Source organism: Cercospora beticola, chromosome 3 (genome assembly GCF_033473495.1).
Source record: "Cercospora beticola chromosome 3, complete sequence".
Lineage (NCBI taxonomy): Eukaryota > Fungi > Ascomycota > Dothideomycetes > Mycosphaerellales > Mycosphaerellaceae > Cercospora > Cercospora beticola.
Window position 1 is genome coordinate 2,585,815 of NC_088937.1, and position 19,658 is coordinate 2,605,472.

Consider the following 19,658-nt stretch of genomic DNA (forward strand, 5'->3'; position numbering starts at 1 on the left):
AGCATCTTATGCTGGCCCGACTGGCTTCCGCCTTCACATCCACTACATCAACTTCAACATCTCCCCATCTCACGGCGGCGAACATGCCATCGATGCAAGACAAGCAAGACTTGTCCCAACTGCATCATGAGAGGCGGCGATGCCAACAGCAAACCTTGCACGCCTTCCGCCATTCACCCCTGCCGCCACATGGGTACTTTGTCACAAGCACGTGTCGCGTACTGTGAACGAGAGAAATGAAGTGAAGCGGGAAGCCTTCCTCGTGACGGCGCATTTGTGGCGGCACTTTTTGCGCGTTTCGGCGTCTGTTGTAGCACACTCTCCAACACCGACCTGATTTTGCCGAGAGGTTGCGTGGGACGTGACACAAAGCTAACGCGTTACCAAACACCCACGCCCTTGATCGGATTTGCAAGCCGCGAGGGCCCAAAGTGCAACAGTTCTGGCAGACCGCCGCGAACATTTTCAAGATTTCTCGACGCAAGGCAAGTGACAGCAAGTTCTATCTCACCGATTTCTTACCCTCTTTGTTTTCAACAACAGGAGGGAGCTATCTCTGGTCCCAGGCTGAATGCCCGGCTCGACTTCTCGAGCGCGTCGAGTCGAGTCGAGATGAACTTCGCGCGAATTACTGACGATGGAATACCATCAATCCGGGACCCATGGCCGGTCAAAGACATTGTTTACGTCGGCATTGTGGGTCCGTTGATGCTCGCAGCATTTTTCGAATGGGCGCTTTGGCTGGTCGCATTTCTCTACTGCCTGGGGAAATGCTTCGTCAAGGCTGGTGGCAGTACGAAATGGTCGACTCGAGTTCTGGCCGTCCTTCTCATGATCATTTTCAGCTGCTTGAGACTGGTCTTCCTACCAATCATGGTCGTCACGCTCCCGCTTCCGGCTCAAGTCGTGCAGTACTTTCCGAAGACTATGGTGAGCGTGCTCCAATGGTTCGCTTTCTGTTCTTTCGCCGGTCTACTCACCATACCTTGGCTGCTTTGCGTTTACCAACTGGTAACACACAACGTCGGGAGACAGAAAAGAATCAAGACAGTCCTGGATGAACACTCAGCGCCGAAGGTCGTCATTGTGATGCCGTGCTACAACGAGAAGCCCGAAGTCCTGCTCACTACCGTGGACTCGATTGTGGATTGCGAGTACCCGCCATCCTGCATGCATGTGTTCCTTAGCTTCGACGGAGAAAAGGAAAATGAGTTGTTCCTGAAGACAATCGATCGCTTAGGAGTACCAATCACACTGGAACACTATCCTAAGAGCATCGACGTCAAATACCGAGGCTGCAGGATCACCGTGTCTCGCTTTCCTCATGGCGGGAAGCGTAGCGTCCAGAAGAAAACCTACAGACTCATTGTAAGTTGAGTGTATGCCAGGTCTTTGTCCTAACCATACTGACTATCGAGCAGGACAAAGTCTATGAGAATTACCTTCGAAAACATGACAATCTTTTCATGTTGTTCATTGACTCCGACTGTATCCTCGACAAATACTGCATCCAGAACTTCATGTATGAGATGGAGCTCAAGCCCGGTAGCAAGCATAACAAACTTGCAATGACGGGCGTTATAACCTCGACGACCAAGAGACACTCCTTGATTACTGTTCTGCAAGATATGGAGTACGTACATGGGCAGCTTTTTGAACGAAGCGTCGAGAGTGCATGCGGCGCCGTCACTTGTCTACCTGGAGCACTGACGATCCTACGCTTCTCCGCATTCCGGCAAATGGCAAAATACTACTTCGCAGACAAGGCGGAGCAGTGCGATGACATGTTCGACTACGGCAAGTGTCATCTCGGCGAGGACAGATGGCTCACGCACCTATTCATGATTGGCGCCACCGAGAGGTATCAGATCGCGATGAACACAAGCGCATTCTGCAAGACGGAGGCAGTAGACACATACAGGAGTCTTCTGAAGCAGCGCAGACGTTGGTTTCTCGGTTTCATCACGAACGAGGCCTGTATGCTCACGGACGTGAGGCTCTGGAAGCGCTACCCTCTTCTGCTCATCTTACGCCTGGCACAAAACACGATCCGGACCACTGCGCTGCTTTTCTTCATCATGGTTATCTCCATCTGTACCACCTCCCAGGAAGTGGCAAACCTTCCTGTCGGATTTCTCGCTGTCTCTCTTGGACTGAATTGGGCGCTGATGTTCTATTTTGGCGCGGTACTCGGAAGATACAAGATCGTAAGTGTGTTCGCTAGAAGGCATTTTCAGACTGCGAAGAGCTCATCCCGAACATTCTCGTACCCTCGACTGACTGTTTGCAGATGCTCTATCCACTTATGTTTGTTCTCAACCCATTCTTTAATTGGGTATACGTAAGTATGGCTCCTAGAAGGCATTTTCAGGCCGCTTCTCTTCTCGGATATACACGTACTCTATACTGACTACTGTTAGATGGTATACGGTATCTGCACGGCCTCTGATAGAACTTGGGGTGGGCCAAGAGCAGATGCTGCAGAGGCAGACGAAAAGACGACTCCCGCGCAGGCGATATCCAATGCTCTTGCGGCTGGCGACGAATTGAACATCAAGCCAGAGACGTTCCGACCGAATGCAGAATCTCGACCACCATTGATGCCATCGGACTCACTCGAAGGTCGATTTGCGCCAGCCGAGCAAGCACCTGGTGGCTTTTACAGACAGGTGAAGCCCTCTCCCCGCTTGCACTCGGACATGACTCCAAGGGAGCAAGAAGTCGGTGTACGTCGCGATAGGTCACAGGACTCTTACACGTCTGAATGGAGCTCTGGTGACTCTCGCAACTCTTTGTCAATGCCACGCAGAGTGGAAAGCATCGTTGGCCCCGAAATCACAGCGGCATATCACCAGCGACAAGCCCAGCAGCGACCGGCTGGAGGCGCTTTCTTCGAGTCCGGATTATACGATGACGAAGAAGAACTTCGACGGGAGACAGAGAAGCGATCCGCCAGCTTGGAGCGACCTCGACAAACTGCTACACGCTCGGTGTCTGCTGACAGTACGAGGTCGGGCGACTCATCGGTCGAAATGCACTTCCCGGTCCAAACTGCCCCCTTAGCCCAACCGCCAAGTCCACGCGTACGAATACCAACCAGAACAGGCGATGCATCGCCAAATCGTGGATCTCCGCCGACCGGATTGGCTGCTCCTCTGACCTCCTACCACCCAAATGGCCGCTCGGGCGCTGGATCTCGCATCGGAAAGAGTCCCTTGACGCGCAAGAGCTTCACTCGCTTGGCAACCGACGATGCTCCATCTACAGCTGGTACTTCCACTGAAGTCGAAGTGCGGGTGCCGAGGAGAAGCTCGACCGAGGAAGATGTACCGAGAGGGCGAAGACGGAGAACGAGCATGGGCCCAGACGGTCGACGTCGGCTCAGTAAGCAGGCTCCAGGAAGCAGATCAACGAGCAGGGCCTGAGTTGGCAGGAGTCAAGCTTCTTGAGATTGGTATTAGGGGATACGGCTACCATACACTACGCTATACGGTTGCGTGCCAACCTGAAGGTTTGTTGTTCGTTGAGCCTGGGATTACCCGTGGCCTGTTTTGCAATGCCTACGAGACTTGGATGATGCATTTCGGCATAGCGTGGTTGCAAGGCACAGAGTAGCATGGCTAACGAGGCATGAATTACGAAATCAGACGATGAAAAGATAGAAGACATGGAAAGATACGGAGCCATGTGTTCCCAGTGCGATGCAATCACAACAGCGAGAAGGCACAGTGAAATCCAGACAGAGCAGTACAGACTCTCTGCGCTCGATATAGATTCTCTACGACCAGCTCGCAATCGCTGCAGCATCCGCATTATCCGCGTGTGCACTCTTCTCTAGCGGTTCATCTTCCTTCCGTCCACCTCTTTGCGCATACCAATACTCTTCCACGTTCTTCCGCGCATAGCGTCTCTTCTGCTCATATCCCTCAACTCTTTCAGCGTAATCCTCCGCCGCCTGTAGAATATCCCAACAACGATCATCACCCACACGCGCGAGCTGCATGGCCAGTGCTTCCAGCGTCCCGAAACGAGGCATCCAGCCCAGAGGCTGCATATCAGCAAAATGCCGGAATGACCAGTCCACGAGCTCCACGCCTCGCTCATGCTCTTCTTTGGCCTTGACGGGATCCTGAATCTCACTAGCCTTGCGCAGAGCATATTTCGCGGCTTCGATGAAGCATAAAATGAGTCGATCGTAGGTCATAGCCGTTGGCACGACGCGGAGGGCTAGGAGTTCAGATACCAAAAATGACGCTTGTTGCTCGTCTGGCGGGTTTGCGACTCTGCAACCTTTGAGTAGCAAGTTGAAAGTTTCGATATTTGCAAAAGATTTCTGTGCACCTTGGCCGAGTGGCGCGAAAGTGTGGATAATCTTGTAGAGTTTCATGGCTTCGGCGAGATTCTTCTGCTCGATGTAGCATTCGATCAGTAGGTTGAGGATCGTGATGGAGATTTTGCGGCCCGCAGTATGCAGTTCGCGAAGTGTTGTCACGGCCTGCTTGACGAGGGCAGGCTTGTCTTTGATGTACATGAAGATGCCTCTCGTCTGCGCGATCGTGGGCTCTAGCTTCTCCAGCGGCATGATCGTTAGAATGCTGATGGCTCGACCTAGATCCGGCGGGCTTGCGGACAGGTAGGCTGATATCAGTAATTCGTAGTGAATTGGCCGAAACGCACTTCCTCGTTTGCTCAGATGTGTGAAGACTTCTGTAGCCATCGGAGCATCGCCTGCTTGGGCAGCAGTCGCGAGCACGTTCAGGCACGTGCCGGAAGATGGGTTGAAGTATCCGCGGTTGACTTGGCTCATCCAGACGAGAGATGTAGCATTGTGGTGCCGCGCCTCGCTCCCTTTGTCGAGAAGGTACGCCCATACAGCTTGTCTCAGTCGTAGCTCTCCAGCATCATATCGTGTCCGCATTATCCGAAACGCCTCTTCTATCTCGCCAGCATCACACAGGGCGAAGACGGCCATATCCAGCAACCAGGGTTCGATATGCATTCTTTCTTGCCTCATCTTGTCCAGCCTTTCGAGTGCTTGCTCAAATCTCGCCTCCCTCAACATCCCAGCGATCATGTCGTGCCATCCTTCCTCGCTGAGCTGGAACCATCTCTTGTGCATGTACTCCAGGATCTCAGTCCTCAGTAAATGATCCAAGTGTACACTCAACACCTTCAGCACAGCATGGCATGTCCCGACATCTGGCTGCAGCCCGGCTTCTCTCATCTCCTCTAGCAGATCGTGTACTCTCCATGCCGCTCCCAACTCGTGATGCGTGTTGCTCGTAATGAGAGCGTTGTAAAGCTGTACGTTTGGCTTCTCTTTTCTCTCTTTGACAAGGTATTCGGCGATGTTGAAACAAGTATTCGTTTGGCCCTCTGCCGCTGATAATCGGAGACGCCCGTAGAGCAAGCGCGTCTCTTCGTGCTCCAAATTGGCATCATGTTTCGTCTCCAGGGGTGTCGCTGTGCGACTCTTTGACTGGGGCTGCTGTAAGGGTTGGAAAGATGCTGTGCTATAGGCCCGGATGTCATGATGGGCAGTCGTAGCGTTGTGAGAAGGCCGTGTCCAGGTCGACTGTCGCAAGCATTGTCGCTGCTCTGGCGCTCGCCGGCTCCGACTGGCAACGCGTGTCGCCCGCAGGAGGCCGACCGATGACCATGATGGGCAGAGGCATTGCCAAAGCGGATCAATGGCAAGTTTCGCGGTGCTCATAGCATCGTTCCAGTATCGTCAGCTTCGTCTTCTCTCGTCCGTCGGAATTCCATCTGCTCACCAAAGTGGGTCCCGCTAGGAACGTTGCCGACCCCTGCTACTCAGCCCTATCGAAGCTTCCTCAGTCGCGTCACTTCACTACTACTGAACCTGAGGAACATCGACTACAACATCTTCATACAACAAACGTGTTCTTGTGATCATTGGTGCATTCTCCAGTGTCGGTATTTTCCTAGCGATTGGCATAGCACGGCGAAAACATTACGCCAGCGGCAGAGAGCACAGCGCAGCAGACCACGACCAAATGCCAGCCCAGAACTGGCGAAGTGTTCAGCAAGAGCTACCAAGTCAAGTATTTCATGACTTGAACTCCCTCACTCTTCTTTCCCTCAGTTGTTCTATTGAATGTTGTTGCATTACTCTGTTGGAAGGCCTCGGATCTGCATGCACTTTTTGCCAAGGATATCAAACACAACGTCATCGCAGGGAAACCTGGCGCGCGTGAACCTTGTCCAATACGCGCTCCATCTCACCACACTTCATCGTGCACACTCCGAGATTAGTCGCAGAAATCACTCCTACGAACGACTATGATTCGGTAACAGTACATTACTTGGTGAGCCAGGCGGCTTCAACGCATCACGATGCTGGCGCGCAGAGGGCTACATCGAGCAGCTGCTCCCTTGCTCAGATCTTCGCCCAGTCCGAACACACATCTATTGGCGTCGCGCATCTCGAGACGATGTGTAACAGGAGAAGCTGGAGATAACAATACTGGCCATATCTCGACCAACTCGCAAGAGGGCATTCTATTCTTCAACAGCATCTTACCGTCAAATTTACAATGGTTCTTTCGACTCACATCTGCCATTCCGACAGGACGGAAAACTCCAAAGATCTTGGACCCGTCAAGCAGTAACTACGGTGTCGTCAATCCCGCTTCTGCCTTTCAGAAGGCTTTGAAAGCGGAGAACATCGCAGGCAAAGCAGACGTTGTGGAAATCTTGCCTCGGTATGGAGAGGGTGCTGCGTTTTTGAAGTTCAGCCACGACGGCACGAGTGATTCGAAGACAATCTCAGAGGCGGTCAAGAAGTATCTCAATGAAAATACTGCGCGACCTTGGTGGAATCCTTTCATGACTGTACAAGTTGGTCGTGTCCTGGGCAAGCCTTGGGTTGAGGATCTTTCGCGACGTCCTTCTTCGAGGCTGAGGGTCGAATTTCTGCCGACTGAACCTGGTGCTAGCGCGGCTGAGCTTACACAAGAGCAGCTTTACAGCTTCTTCAGGCCGTTTGGAAAGCTCTCCGAGATTCTCGTGCAACCCTCGGACTCGAAAGTGCTGCCCAAGTATGCTTATCTGGATTTTGAAAGCTATCGCAAAGCTGTCATGGCGAAGAATTGTATGCATGGTTACCTCGTCAACGATTCTGAAGGAGGCGGAAAGACTGGGACATTGCTTCGCTTGACCTACGAAAAGAGGCAGCGTGCAGGCTGGATCAAGGATTGGATCATGAACCACCCTCGCATCGTTATACCACTCCTGGTCGCGTTAATTGCCGGTATATCAGCTGTAATCTTTGATCCGATCCGGACGATTGCCATCAAAGCCCACATTACGCGTGCATTCCACATTGAGGACAATTGGATCTTTGCCTGGCTCATCAAGCAGAGTGAAGACTTGGTCAATAAAGTCAAGTCGCTTGGACGGGATCTAGATGTCAATGACGGTGGCATGGCTGTTGTGTGGGAGGACAGACAGAAAGAGATTGAGCAGATTCAATCCTGGTTGATGGAAAGTACAGATACTTTCATTGTTGTGCAAGGTCCTCGCGGCAGCGGCAAGCGTGAGCTAGTGCTTGACCATGCGTTGAAGCACAAGCGAGAGAACAACCGGGTCCTGACTATTGATTGCAAGCCGCTGCAGGAAGCAAGAGGAGATGCTGCGACCATCGCGGCGGCTGCGAATCAAGTTGGGTATAAGCCAGTGTTCAGTTGGATCAACAACATCAGCGGCCTGGTCGATCTGGCAGCGCAGGGTATGACAGGATCCAAAGCTGGCTTCTCCGAGACCCTCGAAAATCAGCTTGTCAAGATTTGGACCAAGACGACTGCTGCTTTGAAGGGCATTGCTCTCGAAGGTCGCAAGAAAGACGACAAGGATGCAAAACTCTCAGACGATGAGTACCTTGAGGGCCATCCGGAGAGACGACCTGTTGTCGTGATCGAGAACTTCTTGCACAAAGGTTCGGAATCGGGTGCAGCTTTGATTTATGACAAGCTTGCAGAATGGGCTGCGACACTCTCGACCTCCAATATTGCCCACGTCATCTTTCTGACCAACGATGTCTCTTTCACCAAGTCTTTGAGTAAAGCCTTGCCAGACAGGGTCTTCAGACAAATCTCGTTAGGCGACTGCTCGCCCGAAGTGGCTAAGCGCTATGTCATTCAGCACTTGGACTTCGATGCTGACCCTAGTCAAGTCACTGGCGACAAAGGTTCCGAAGGAGAGGATGTCAAACATCTGACTCCTTCGCAGAAACGCGAGGATCTGCGCGAACTGGACTCTGTCATCGGCCAGCTAGGTGGCCGTCTCACCGATCTTGAATTCTTCGCCAGGCGTATCAAGGCTGGTGAGACACCAACACGAGCTGTCAAAGAGATCGTCGATCAGTCTGCGTCGGAGATCCTCAAGATGTACTTACTACTTGGCAGTGACAGCAGAGAATGGACTTCGGCACAAGCGTGGACTCTTGTCCGCGAACTAGCCGACAAGGAGGGCCTACGCTACAATGAGGTTCTGCTTGCCGACCCGTTCAAATCTGGCGGCGAGAAGGCCATTGCAGCTTTGGAGCAGGCAGAGCTGATTACCGTGCAATCGAGCAACGGTCGACCTTACAAAATCATGCCCGGAAAGCCAGTCTACCAGCCTGCTTTCCAGAACCTCGTGTCGGATAATGTCCTACGAGCGAAACTGGAACTGGCATTACTCAGCGACGCCATCGCTAGCGAGAACAAGTCGATCGACAAGTACGAGCAAGAATTACGTCTACTTTCTGAGCTACCCAAGCAGCCGCCAGAATTGTACGACCGCATGAAGTGGTTGTTGGGCAATGTTGCGAAGAGCCAGAAGAGCATTGAGAGTTTGGAGAAGGAGAGCGCAGCGCTGAAGAAGATCTTGCAGTCGGAATTTTGAGGCAATCGTAATGAGGGAGACGAGTGAAATCATGACCAGGCTAACATTCGGCAGAAAATTGGATGCAACTGTACAAATTTAGGAAGATACCACTCAGCATTGACAGGATTGAAGAACCACCACCGATCGATTGCGCATTGTGAAGAGAACGTTACATGTGGAGAAGTATACCCATGTTGGTTATGCTGTCATTGCCAAGCCAGCTGAATTGAAGTGGTCAAGGTATTGATCCTGCGACCCATCCGCATTTCCAAAACCAGAGCAAAACGACCCATCAAGCTTGTCAAGCGGGAGGGAGAGGCCTCATCCCGTCCATTGTTCCCTTGGCGGGCGGTTGGTTCTCCACGCTTGTGTGTATAACAGTCGCCCCATGGCATCCATTGCCAAGATTTTCCCATCCATCGCCGCTCGCACTGACCTTAAGCACTGTGTTACCACATTTGGTGACGCAAGAAGGATTGAACTGCGTATCGTGTTAACATCGGGAGTCATGTTCACATTGAAAATAGGTATATGGCCCTCGTTCGGCGTCGTTGGAAGGATGCGAAGGACGAAGCTAGACGAGTTGATTCGGGAGACTCGGAGGGCATCGATCGATCAACACGAGCGCATCTGGCTGGGACTGAACATAGAAGATACCGTCGAATCGTCGAGGAAGTGAACATCAACGACAACGACACCAGCGCCAGCACCAGCAGAGCCCTCACAACCTTTTACAACGCAAGAACACTGCACACTCCGACTACAAGTCACAATGAAGCAATTCACCCTCATCACCGCAGCTCTCGCAGCTCTGCTGCCATCTGCATTTGCCGACTTCGACATTTACTACTCTACGTTCGCCGAAGGCATCTCTCAGACCTCCGACACAGGCTTCAGCATTTTCGACGGCGAACCCGACTGCAACGACGTCTTCAACAACCGAATGTGGGGTTCGTTCGGTGATGTCAGCGGCTCCAAAGTTGGTTTCCGTTGCTCGGGAAGTGGTTGTACCCCAAGCCGCGATACCAACCCAGACAACATTGATGTGCTGGAGATGAATTTTGGCGATGGCGGTCATTACAGTAAGTCTGCGCTTGCTTGTCGCTCAAGGGAGCTGTGGTGCTAACCTTCTGAACCTGTAGCCATGTACAAGGACCGCGACTATGCTCTTGTTGATCTGGATGATAACCAGGTCGGCACTTGTGAGCCTTTCCCAGGAGATGATTATCTTTGTGCGCAAGCTGTGGCACTTGGCAACCCGAACTACACTGGAGATCGCAAGATCAAGTGCCGCACCGATTTCACGGCACAGGATATCCTTGATGCTTAAGGGCTTGCTTCATCGGGAGCTCGCCGAAGTCGTGGGAAGTGAGGGAATGAAAGAAACATGATGAGATCGGTATCGGGAGCAGGATGCGGATCGATAATTAGCACTTCATATCGCATGACAATTCATCTCTGCCTCCATATCCGCCCAGATTTTCGAGACTCTTCTCTCGGCATCATAGATACGCCGAGAAAGGCGAGACCCGCGTCATTCCAAAACGAAGCTTGTCCTCAAACTCTATACCAAGTCTGGTTCAACAACTTCACTCATTCTTCTTCGACTCCAGACAGGGACCTAAACGGAACACAGACCGGACATCATCGAAGGACATAGAAGCGTACAAGAACAATCGACCTTGGAAAAGTCACCGACCATGTCGAGCCCACCAATGCTGTACTCCATGAGTATTCCAATCTTTATCAGACAGCTCAAAAGTCTTCGACAATTCCTCCAGAAGGGCGAGAATTGGCTCAAAGAGAATGGACACCCAGAGTCGAAGCTCATAGAAGCTCGTCTGGCTCCGGACATGCACGTATGTCCAATGCCGAGCAATTGAGGACCCACGCTTTAACCATTTCACTGACTTCCTTGTATAGCCTCTTCCATTCCAAATTCAAACTTGCACAGACGACTCATTTAAACTTCTCACCCGTATGCTCAATGCTAAAGTCACGTTCCCGCCGCGAGAGGAAACTACTTTTGCTGGGTTGTATGCGAGAATAGATAAAGCTCTGTCGGTGCTGGAGGATGTGAAGCCTGAGAAGTTTGAGGGGTTAGAAGGAAAGGAGATCAGGTTTCGAGCCGGGCCTTATGAGGTCAAGTATGACGGCGTGACGTATCTGCAGGAGGTTGCGTTGGCGAATTGTAAGTCGGGCATGATCATGCTTGGGATGTGTACGAATGTTTCCGCTGTTTGGGAATGCTAACGTTCGGGGACGACAGTCTTGTTCCACGCCTCAATCGCTTATGCGCTGTTGAGAAAGGAAGGCGTGCCTTTGGGAAAGTTTGACTTCATTGGAGGTCCAAGCAAAGGCATGGAGAAGGTAGAATGAAAGCTCGTGACTTGTGGTAAGTATAACGCGCAAGCTGGTCGTGAGTTTAAATATGTACAGAAGAATAACACAGTCTCCGATCACAAATTCCTCGCTTCAAATTGCTCAGCAATCTTCAAGTAGAGCGAGGTGGTCGCCTTTCTCGACCGCTTGCCCCAGAAGATGAAAGCCAAGGCCGCAGGTCCCATGATGAGAAAAGCCAGCACACCGGTCAAGATGAAGCAGTTCTGTTGTCCCATTCCATCGATCCACGGCTGGATACCCCAGGTGATGCCGAAACCCACGAGATTTCGAATCAAGATGACCGTAGTCATGACATGAGTATCGATTCTCTCGTAGCAGTCAATGATGTATGCCATGGCGATCGTGCCTCCAATACTCAAGCCAAAGCCTACGAATCCCGCGCCAAGGATGGGTATAATCCAGTGCATAGCGTGGGCAGATGTAACACCGTACAGAATGAGACCGCATGCCATGACAAAAGCTGTGGGTACGAGAGCCCAGAGACGGAATTCGGGCTCGCGCCAACCTTTGTTGCGGTTCGAGAGGCGGATGATGAAAATATCGTTGAGAGGACCAGCGTAAATGGCACCGATCAAGCTGCCGATCAAAGGTGAAATGTAGATCAGTCCAAGAGAGCTGGACTTGAACAGGTATGGAGGCCTGCTGAACACTTCGGCAATGGTTGTGCCCATGACTGACAGCCATGAGACACAGGTTCCGTACTAGAGATCGCCAATAAGTGAGCGCCATATACGCACAGGTGTTTCGGCCAGACCTACGTTAATGCCGCACCAGATGACAGCAGGAAAGGCGCAAGTGATCAGTGGCCTGAAGAACTCCAACCAAACCTCGCGCCAAGCTCCTGGGAAAAGCTGCCACAGACGGAGCTGAGGCTTCCAATGGTCAGTCTCGAACACTTCTCCAGCAATTGGCTGCGTGCCAATTTCTCGCGCAAGCTCCAGCTCACGGCTCTTCTTGTCCTGGATGTCGCCTGCTGTTGAAGGGTTTCTCGAGCCAATCGAAAGTTCCTCAGCCTTCCGATGCGGTACATCAACAATGGCCTCCTCTCCACGTTCCCGAACAAAGCGGGTCTCTTCAAACGTGAAGTAGAACAGGAGTATGGTAACAGCGGTGAAAATGCAACCCCAGCGATAGATCCATCGCCAGCCCATATTGTCCGCCACGAATCCTCCACAAATAGGTCCAACGAAGCTGCCAGCGCTCAATCCAAAGACGTACCATCCAATCTTGCCACCTCTTTCGTGTGCGAAGAATATGTCAGCGATGCTGATGGCCGGTAAAGCTTCAAAAGGCGCGGCGCCCAGTCCGATAAGAACGTGTGCGCCTTGCCAGCCGCCAATGTTGTCCACGAAAGCCAACCAGAGGCAGGCTGCGAGAACAACGACGAGTGAGAAGAGGTACACCGAGCGACGTCCGACCTCTACGCTATGGTCAGCTATCTGTCCCCGCAGGAAAGATCGTCGCAGTAACGTCTTTGACATACTGTTCGACAGGGGAACGAAGAAACAATTCCCAACGCCCAACATGAGCAGCATAAGAGCAGCGCCAACGTTGAGAGACGAGACCCCGATTCTGAACGTCTGGATCAACGGGAGGTAGATGACGGACTCCCATTGTGTAATACAGCCAAGAACAGCAGCGTAGATGCTAGACCGTGTTTATTAGCATGCTATCGCCAAGCGGTACTCAAGAAACTATTCTCAAGGCTTACACGAGACAAATGACATGATACAGCTTTCGCCAATGTGACCAGCGCTGCGGAGGTTCGTGAGCACAGATTCATCTCTACAAGGCTCTTGGTGCGAGAAAGCAGGATGATAATACCAATGGGTCTCTGATATCTTGTGAAGGCCTCGGAATCAGGACAATGGCTTGAGCGGCGCCAGCCTCATGGGTACCCTCGACAAGGTAGACAGTTCCGGGAGGGGCATCATAGTCCGGAAAGTTCGCTTCCCCATGGGCAAAGCTGATCGTCTGGAGTCCTGCCATGATGGCACTTGGAAGAAATGAAGACGAGTCGATGGACTGAAAAACTTGTTATCGCAAAGTCTTCAGGTTTACCCCAGATTCATATATGTTCTGGGCCCAGCAATCTGGCGTTCTCAGCCTGGAATTGATTCCTTTCCCCACGATTCCGCGTCTTATCATCTGTCTGAGACGCGATGTGCCGGGGTCGTTCATCACCAGCCACGAGGATGTTCGCAGGGAAGGAGTCTTGTTCCGCGTTCATGTTGCCGCGGGTCGACATGAGGAGAGTACGATTCGCATCGGCACTTGAAACGTGATGAGACAGACGAATGACTTGTGGTTGTGCGACTTGCCGAACATCAAAGCGTGAACTTAAAGGAGAAAGCACGTGAGATGTTGGTAGGGGATGACCCGCAAGTGGTTGCCCATTTCGGCCAAGTGTCCACTAAGGCACGCTAATTCGCGGTTTCGACCAGAGCTGCTATCAACCTGTACAGCTGAAAGATAGCCCAATGCCGACCACGCAGAGGCGTCGCACCACATCAGCGTCCTGTGAGCCTCGCGCTCTTGGAGCAGCATCAGGCAGTGTGGCGAGACTCCTGGTGAGCCCGCTAGTGTTTACTCTTCTTCAGCTTCATCAAGATCCTCGCTATCCTCGCTATCCTCAGCCATCGAATCGTCCACCGACTCGTCGTCTGACACACTTTGATGGATTGGAGAGACCAATGCCCGCTTCGACATGTCGTGCAGCCACTGGTGCACGCTTGTGCCCGTGTACTGCGCCTTGAAGTTGACTATCTGCTCCCCCTCTGCCTTGGCCAGGTCTGCAGGATCTTTACCTTCGGGGATGAAGAAGACTCTGGCATCCGTATGATGATATCGAATTTCGCCTAGATAATAGGCCTGACTTCCATATCCTATCATGATGTTCCGAAGGCCGGTCGAGGGAGGCAATCGTGTTGAGAGCTGTGACAGAAAGTGAGACCAGCCGTCTTCAGAAGTGTGGTCTTTTTTGGAGGACTGCAGAGTCATTTTCCACAGACTGAAGGACTCCAGATTGATCTTACTGAGCACCCGAACCAGCCCGGCAGCCGTTGCGTTTGCCATGCCCAGGTCTAAGCTTCTCAGAGACTGCGGCTGCAACGGTGGGACTGGCAGAGCATGAAGCTGCGGGGCTGGAGTCAACACATCGCCGGTGCGACCAAGCCAGTCGATGGTGCGGAAGCCGAGGAACTCATCAACGACAAAGTTCAATCGCAGCGACTCGAGGTTTGTAGTCTGGTGCAGAAAGCGTCGGATCGTCGTCTCCGCGGCGTTCTTCTCATCATAAGGTGATCCTGGACCGCCGTGGAAGTTCGAGGCCAATGAACCATCGGATGAGATAGCAAGCATCAGTGTCTTCAAGCCTTTCAACACTGGTATAACATCGGAGCCAAGTCGCCCGTCGCAGCATTGGAATGAATCGGCCTGGAGAGCCCTGCGACGAAGGAAGACTTCTACATTGGTAGGTCGAGCTTGAGCTTCTCCAGCGGAACGCAATACCAATGGAAGTATTGGTTCCGATGAATCGCATCGAACCAATGGTGAGCGATTCATCGACCAGCCCCAAGGCCGCCAACAAGCTCTCTCACCTTCACGGACACGTCCCGCACCACTATAACAAGGTCAGCATTTGCTTCTCAACGTTTCTCGGCTTCGAACAACGATGTTCCGCACATTGAGCATCGCAGAGACGGCGCGCTGAATGGTCAACAGTCACAGTGGTGGACTTACTCGTAGTCCCGCAGGCCAATGGTCCGCAAGTTTGGCAGATTGGAGAAGACTTCTACCAGCATGTCGCGTGCCATTCCAGTGTGAACGAGGACCCGATGGTTGACATGGCCGGTCCGCAATCGCCGGTCGTCCAGCCACCGACTGGAATCGAAAACACGCAAGTCGATAATAACATCAGTGAGCTTCGACGCTAGGCCGGGATGTTTAGAAATTCCCACGAGTGCTTCGAGTGATTCATGTTCGATCATAAACTGCCGTTTGGTGAAGAACTCGCGAGCGAAGGTGTCGAAGAGCTGGCGCTCGATGTGTTTACATGAGCAACGAAGCGGGTTCAGTTCTTCGGTAGTGAGGAAGGTAGCAACTCTGACGAGGAGTTCTTGTGGCAGACCCAATAAAGACACGTCTGTTGATGCCGGAGCCGGGTTGGCCATCTTGGGCGAAGCTGTGTGTGGTCTGCGGCCGGCGCGTTCTGCGTTCTGTTGGCGACTTTTGAAGTGCGACGATGAACGTGGACTTGCGGGTCGCCGATGATGTGTTGAACAAGGGACTGCAGACGAGCGCGCTCCTGCCTGCACAAGACGCGTTTGATTGGCTGGTGCCTGAAACGCCACTCCTTCCCAATCAGGCAGACCCTCACCGGTCGCTTTGCTTGATCAACTCGACTTCCTGCTCTTCGTTCGACACTGCACTGAATCTCACTTCGATCTCGCAGTGAGTGCGGCAACACGACTTCCGAGGACCATCGACGACCTGCACGATGCCGGCTGCACTCCGCCAGCGCAAGCGTCCAGCTTCGCCCGACGTTGACCCAGACCCTCCAAAGAAGACCAGACAAGCCAGATCGAAAGCAGTCAAGGCCGACCCCGACAGCGGCGCTGAAGACGCGAAGCCGAAGCAAGTGCCTGTAAAGTCAAAAGGCAAGTCGAAGGCGAAAGCGATCAAATCTGAGCCTGAAGACGATGACGAAGAAGTCGATGTGTCGGCCCCGAAAGCCAATGGCAAAGCAAAGTCAAAATCCGAACCGAGGAACGCGATTCCAGAGAATGCCACAACTGGAGGCGCTCAGTTTGCCAAAGCTGAGAAGCTTGTAATTCCTGTTGACGAGGAGTGCTCCTACAATGGGCGCGTGTATGTTGACGACAGCACCGGTATAATTTACGTGGGTGATCTTCTTGTCCAGCCTCCGATCAAAGCTGACTCGCGTAGGATGCTTCGCTCAATCAGACAAATGCCGGTGCCAACGCCAACAAGTTCTATAAAGTTCAGGTGACATTCAACGCTCACAAAGCCATCTATTCAAGAGACTGACTTGCGCTAGCTCCTTACCAACGAGAAGGGCAAGTACATGACGTGGACTCGCTGGGGTCGAGTCGGCGAGCGTGGACAGAATGCTCTTCTCGGAGATGGCAGTCTGGCCGATGCGCTCAGGAACTTCGAAAAGAAGTTCAAAGATAAGTCAGGTCTTGCTTGGGACGACCGCGGAAATAAGCCGAAGGCTGGCAAATACGTTTTCATTGAGCGCAACTACGAGCCAGAGTCATCCGATGACGAGAAGGAGGAGGAGATGCCAGAGCAGAAAGCTCAAGGGAGTAGGTCGCGGAGTATTTCGCTCGCGAAGTGCACTCTCGACGCTCCAGTCAAGTCGCTCATGGAACTCATCTTCAATGAGCAGTACATCCAGGAGACGATGGCGGACATGAACTACGACGCTCAGAAGCTACCTCTCGGCAAGCTCAGCAAAGCCACCATCACACGCGGCTATCAGGCACTCAAGGATCTTTCCGCTTTGTTCAACGATCAAAGCCTGGCTCAGTCCGAGCATGGTATGAGCTACGCCCAAGCCGTGGAAACGCTGTCCAACCAATACTATTCCTTCATCCCACACGCGTTCGGCCGCAATCGCCCTCCAGTCATCAGAGATCACCATGGCCTTAAGAAGGAAGTCGAGCTGCTCCAATCTTTGACCGACCTCAAGGATGCCGATAGCATTCTCAAAGCCGATAAGGGTTCCAGCTCTATTCATGCTCTGGACTTGCGCTTCAGGAACCTCAATCTCCGCGAAATGTCGCCCCTTGACAAAAAGAGTGCGGAGTTTACTAACCTGTCTGACTATCTTGTCAACACTCGTGGTCATACCCATGGGCACACGTATGAGGTCCTTGACATCTTTCGCGTCGAGCGTGATGGCGAATCGGACCGTTTCGAACAGTACACCAAAGCCAACAGCGATCGTCGTCTGTTGTGGCATGGTTCGCGCGCCACCAACTTTGGTGGTATTTTGAGCCAAGGTCTCCGTATCGCGCCTCCAGAGGCCCCAGGTGAGTGGTCGAAGCGCGAAATCACTCAAGTGCAACACTGATCTGTCAAACAGTCTCTGGCTACGCCTTCGGGAAGGGGGTGTACCTGGCTGGTGAGTAAATCAATCAAGTATTTAGTGAATCCGCTGACTTGATGATAGATATGAGTTCAAAGAGTGCCAACTACTGCTGCTCGTACATCAGTGGTGGTCAGGCCTTGCTTCTGCTGTGCGAAGCTGAGCTGGGCGATCCGCTCTATGAGCTGACCACTGGTTCATACACTGCCGGAGATGAAGCCATCAAGAACGGATCTCTCTCTACCTGGGGCAAGGGCATGACTGCGCCGTCTGTTTGGAAAGATGCGAATTGCGTCCATCCTTCGTTGGCTGGCGTCAGAATGGTCAGTTACAAGCCTTGCAGATCTACCTTGCTCCTCGCTGATCTCAACATAGCCCGACACCGCCACAGCTGTTGGTCAGACCAACGTGCAAAATATCTACTTGCAGTACAACGAGTACATTTGCTACGACGTCGCACAGATTCGCTTACGCTACCTGCTTCGCGTGAAGATGTAAACTGCTTGCGTCTACCCACGCCATCAACGAAGAGACTTTCGCACGCCAGCAAGGCATCGATATGGTGTCTGCATTCATCGCTCAGGAATATCCCGCAACCCAATTCACGCTGGATGCGCTGCGTGAAGGTCTTCGCCGCTGGATTGCCTGCTGAGTGCAGGAGGAGTGCGGACCCCAATAGCTCTGTAACAACATACGAATTGGAAGCATCGAAGTCGATGAAGACTGTTGCTTTCTCACTTTCAAGAACACATCCTCCTGCTCCCGATGTTCCACATTTTGCTTGCTGTGCAATTCAACACCTCGTTGGTGAGTCCGCTCATCGATACAAAATTCTCCACACCTCTTCCGCAATCGCCAGTGAACTCGTCAAGCCCGGGCTCTCTATGCCCAACAAATTGATAAAGTCCCCTCTCACACCGCTCTCATCTCCTTTCTCATTTCGAATATAGAAATCTTGGAATCCTTTCTCTCCCGCCGCGATCGCACCTAACTTCCCCAACTTTGGCCTTATACCCGCGTAACCCAAACTTATCGCTTCGGTATCAACATTCGGCAGAAATGAAGTGATCTCTTTGATTGCGGCTTCGAAGCGTTCGGTACTTTGCGAGGGCGCCAGATCGGTAGGTGAATCGACCCATTCTACATCTGGTCCGAAACGGATTTGTCCGGCCATATCGAGGGTCAAATGCGTGCCGAGACCGCCTAGACCTGGAGTTGGAGCAGGGTAGACGAGTGTACTGGGTTTAGGATGCGATTTGCTGTAGGTGAAATAGGAGCCTTTGGCGTAGTATGGTGTTCGATGGAGGTGAGATGGGAGGACCATGTTGTTTATTGCGATGGCGTAGAGGCCGGCGGCGTTGATTAGGGTGGTGGCTGTGATAGAGCTGTCTTCATCGGAGGTATTTTGGGTGGAGACTTGAGGTGTGGGAGAGGAGGGTGTTGGTTCGGTTGTGCCTGCTCCGGTCCAGATTTTCCAATCGGCACTGGAGGCCGACGGAGCTTCGATGTGTGTTACGGGACTCATAAGCGCGAGAGTACCGCCAGCATTTTCGAAATCGCCTTGGAGGAATTGCATGAAGCTGTGGGAGTCGACTATGCCTGTCGTGGGACTTTCGAGCACGCCTGCTTCAGCTCGGACTTCGGGCTCGCGTTGTTGGGCTTCTTCTCGAGGGACGTATCGTATAGGCACTCCGATTGATTTGGCAAAATCGTGAACTTTTTTGATTCCAGCCATCTGGTCGTCTGTTTGGGCGACGATCCATTTGCCACAGTTCATATGTGGTATGTCGTTCTTCTTGCAGAGGTCGTACATCATTTCTTTGCCTTGTATACATAACCTGGTCTTCAGTGTATCTGCCCCGTAATATAGGCCTGCGTGGATTACCTGCTACTGGTTAATATATGTCTAGATCGGTATGGTGGCGGAGCTGACCTCGGAGTTCCGACTGCTGGTCTCGCTGCCCACCATACCATGCTTCTCAATCAACACCACCTGTGCTCCCTCCACCTGTTGCAATCGCCTTGCGATAGCAAGGCCCACGGCGCCAGCACCGATGACTGCATGGGTGAAATCTGCATGTCTTGCTGTCGACGAAGAAAAGCAACGAGAACGCCGTGCTGCTACAGTTGCAGCTCTTTTCGAGAACATGATTAGTGTTGATGTACAGAGAGCATCGATTCCGTATACACTCAGCGATGTTCTAGCATGCCTTCTACACGTGCCTGTGGTAGTGGAACACTGATAGAGAAA

At 52.4% G+C, this 19,658-nt stretch overlaps 9 protein-coding genes across 9 annotated transcripts; 5 read left to right on the plus strand and 4 right to left on the minus strand.

Annotated features, from left to right (window-relative positions):
* Window positions 1–612: 612 nt before the first annotated feature.
* RHO25_004986 (uncharacterized protein) lies at window positions 613–3,425 on the plus strand (the record flags this gene model as incomplete). Its single annotated transcript, XM_023595894.1, has 4 exons — window positions 613–1,368; window positions 1,422–2,207; window positions 2,291–2,341; window positions 2,421–3,425. The coding sequence occupies 4 exons, from the start codon at window positions 613–615 to the stop codon at window positions 3,423–3,425; spliced, it is 2,598 nt and encodes an 865-aa protein (XP_023456461.1).
* A 353-nt stretch (window positions 3,426–3,778) lies between these two features.
* Window positions 3,779–5,713, minus strand: RHO25_004987 (uncharacterized protein; the record flags this gene model as incomplete). The annotated part of the gene is made up of 1 exon (XM_023595895.2): window positions 3,779–5,713. The coding sequence occupies one exon, from the start codon at window positions 5,711–5,713 to the stop codon at window positions 3,779–3,781; it is 1,935 nt and encodes a 644-aa protein (XP_023456458.1).
* Window positions 5,714–6,357: 644 nt separating this feature from the next.
* RHO25_004988 (uncharacterized protein) lies at window positions 6,358–8,907 on the plus strand (the record flags this gene model as incomplete). Its single annotated transcript, XM_023595896.2, has 1 exon — window positions 6,358–8,907. One exon carries the CDS (start codon window positions 6,358–6,360, stop codon window positions 8,905–8,907), a length of 2,550 nt encoding a protein of 849 aa, XP_023456459.1.
* A 754-nt stretch (window positions 8,908–9,661) lies between these two features.
* Window positions 9,662–10,219, plus strand: RHO25_004989 (uncharacterized protein; the record flags this gene model as incomplete). The annotated part of the gene is made up of 2 exons (XM_023595897.2): window positions 9,662–9,971; window positions 10,032–10,219. The coding sequence occupies 2 exons, from the start codon at window positions 9,662–9,664 to the stop codon at window positions 10,217–10,219; spliced, it is 498 nt and encodes a 165-aa protein (XP_023456452.1).
* A 370-nt stretch (window positions 10,220–10,589) lies between these two features.
* On the plus strand, window positions 10,590–11,268 carry RHO25_004990 (uncharacterized protein; the record flags this gene model as incomplete). Its single annotated transcript, XM_023595898.2, has 3 exons — window positions 10,590–10,748; window positions 10,813–11,080; window positions 11,159–11,268. 3 exons carry the CDS (start codon window positions 10,590–10,592, stop codon window positions 11,266–11,268), a joined length of 537 nt encoding a protein of 178 aa, XP_023456453.1.
* An 80-nt stretch (window positions 11,269–11,348) lies between these two features.
* On the minus strand, window positions 11,349–13,281 carry RHO25_004991 (uncharacterized protein; the record flags this gene model as incomplete). The annotated part of the gene is made up of 5 exons (XM_023595899.1): window positions 11,349–11,993; window positions 12,051–12,712; window positions 12,776–12,939; window positions 13,004–13,047; window positions 13,117–13,281. 5 exons carry the CDS (start codon window positions 13,279–13,281, stop codon window positions 11,349–11,351), a joined length of 1,680 nt encoding a protein of 559 aa, XP_023457513.1.
* Window positions 13,282–13,878: 597 nt separating this feature from the next.
* RHO25_004992 (uncharacterized protein) lies at window positions 13,879–15,464 on the minus strand (the record flags this gene model as incomplete). Its single annotated transcript, XM_023595900.1, has 2 exons — window positions 13,879–14,914; window positions 15,034–15,464. The coding sequence occupies 2 exons, from the start codon at window positions 15,462–15,464 to the stop codon at window positions 13,879–13,881; spliced, it is 1,467 nt and encodes a 488-aa protein (XP_023457514.1).
* A 326-nt stretch (window positions 15,465–15,790) lies between these two features.
* Window positions 15,791–17,905, plus strand: RHO25_004993 (uncharacterized protein; the record flags this gene model as incomplete). Its single annotated transcript, XM_023595901.1, has 6 exons — window positions 15,791–16,192; window positions 16,240–16,299; window positions 16,352–17,351; window positions 17,405–17,443; window positions 17,492–17,730; window positions 17,783–17,905. The coding sequence occupies 6 exons, from the start codon at window positions 15,791–15,793 to the stop codon at window positions 17,903–17,905; spliced, it is 1,863 nt and encodes a 620-aa protein (XP_023457511.1).
* A 319-nt stretch (window positions 17,906–18,224) lies between these two features.
* On the minus strand, window positions 18,225–19,556 carry RHO25_004994 (uncharacterized protein; the record flags this gene model as incomplete). The annotated part of the gene is made up of 2 exons (XM_023595902.2): window positions 18,225–19,292; window positions 19,341–19,556. 2 exons carry the CDS (start codon window positions 19,554–19,556, stop codon window positions 18,225–18,227), a joined length of 1,284 nt encoding a protein of 427 aa, XP_023457512.1.
* Window positions 19,557–19,658: the final 102 nt, after the last annotated feature.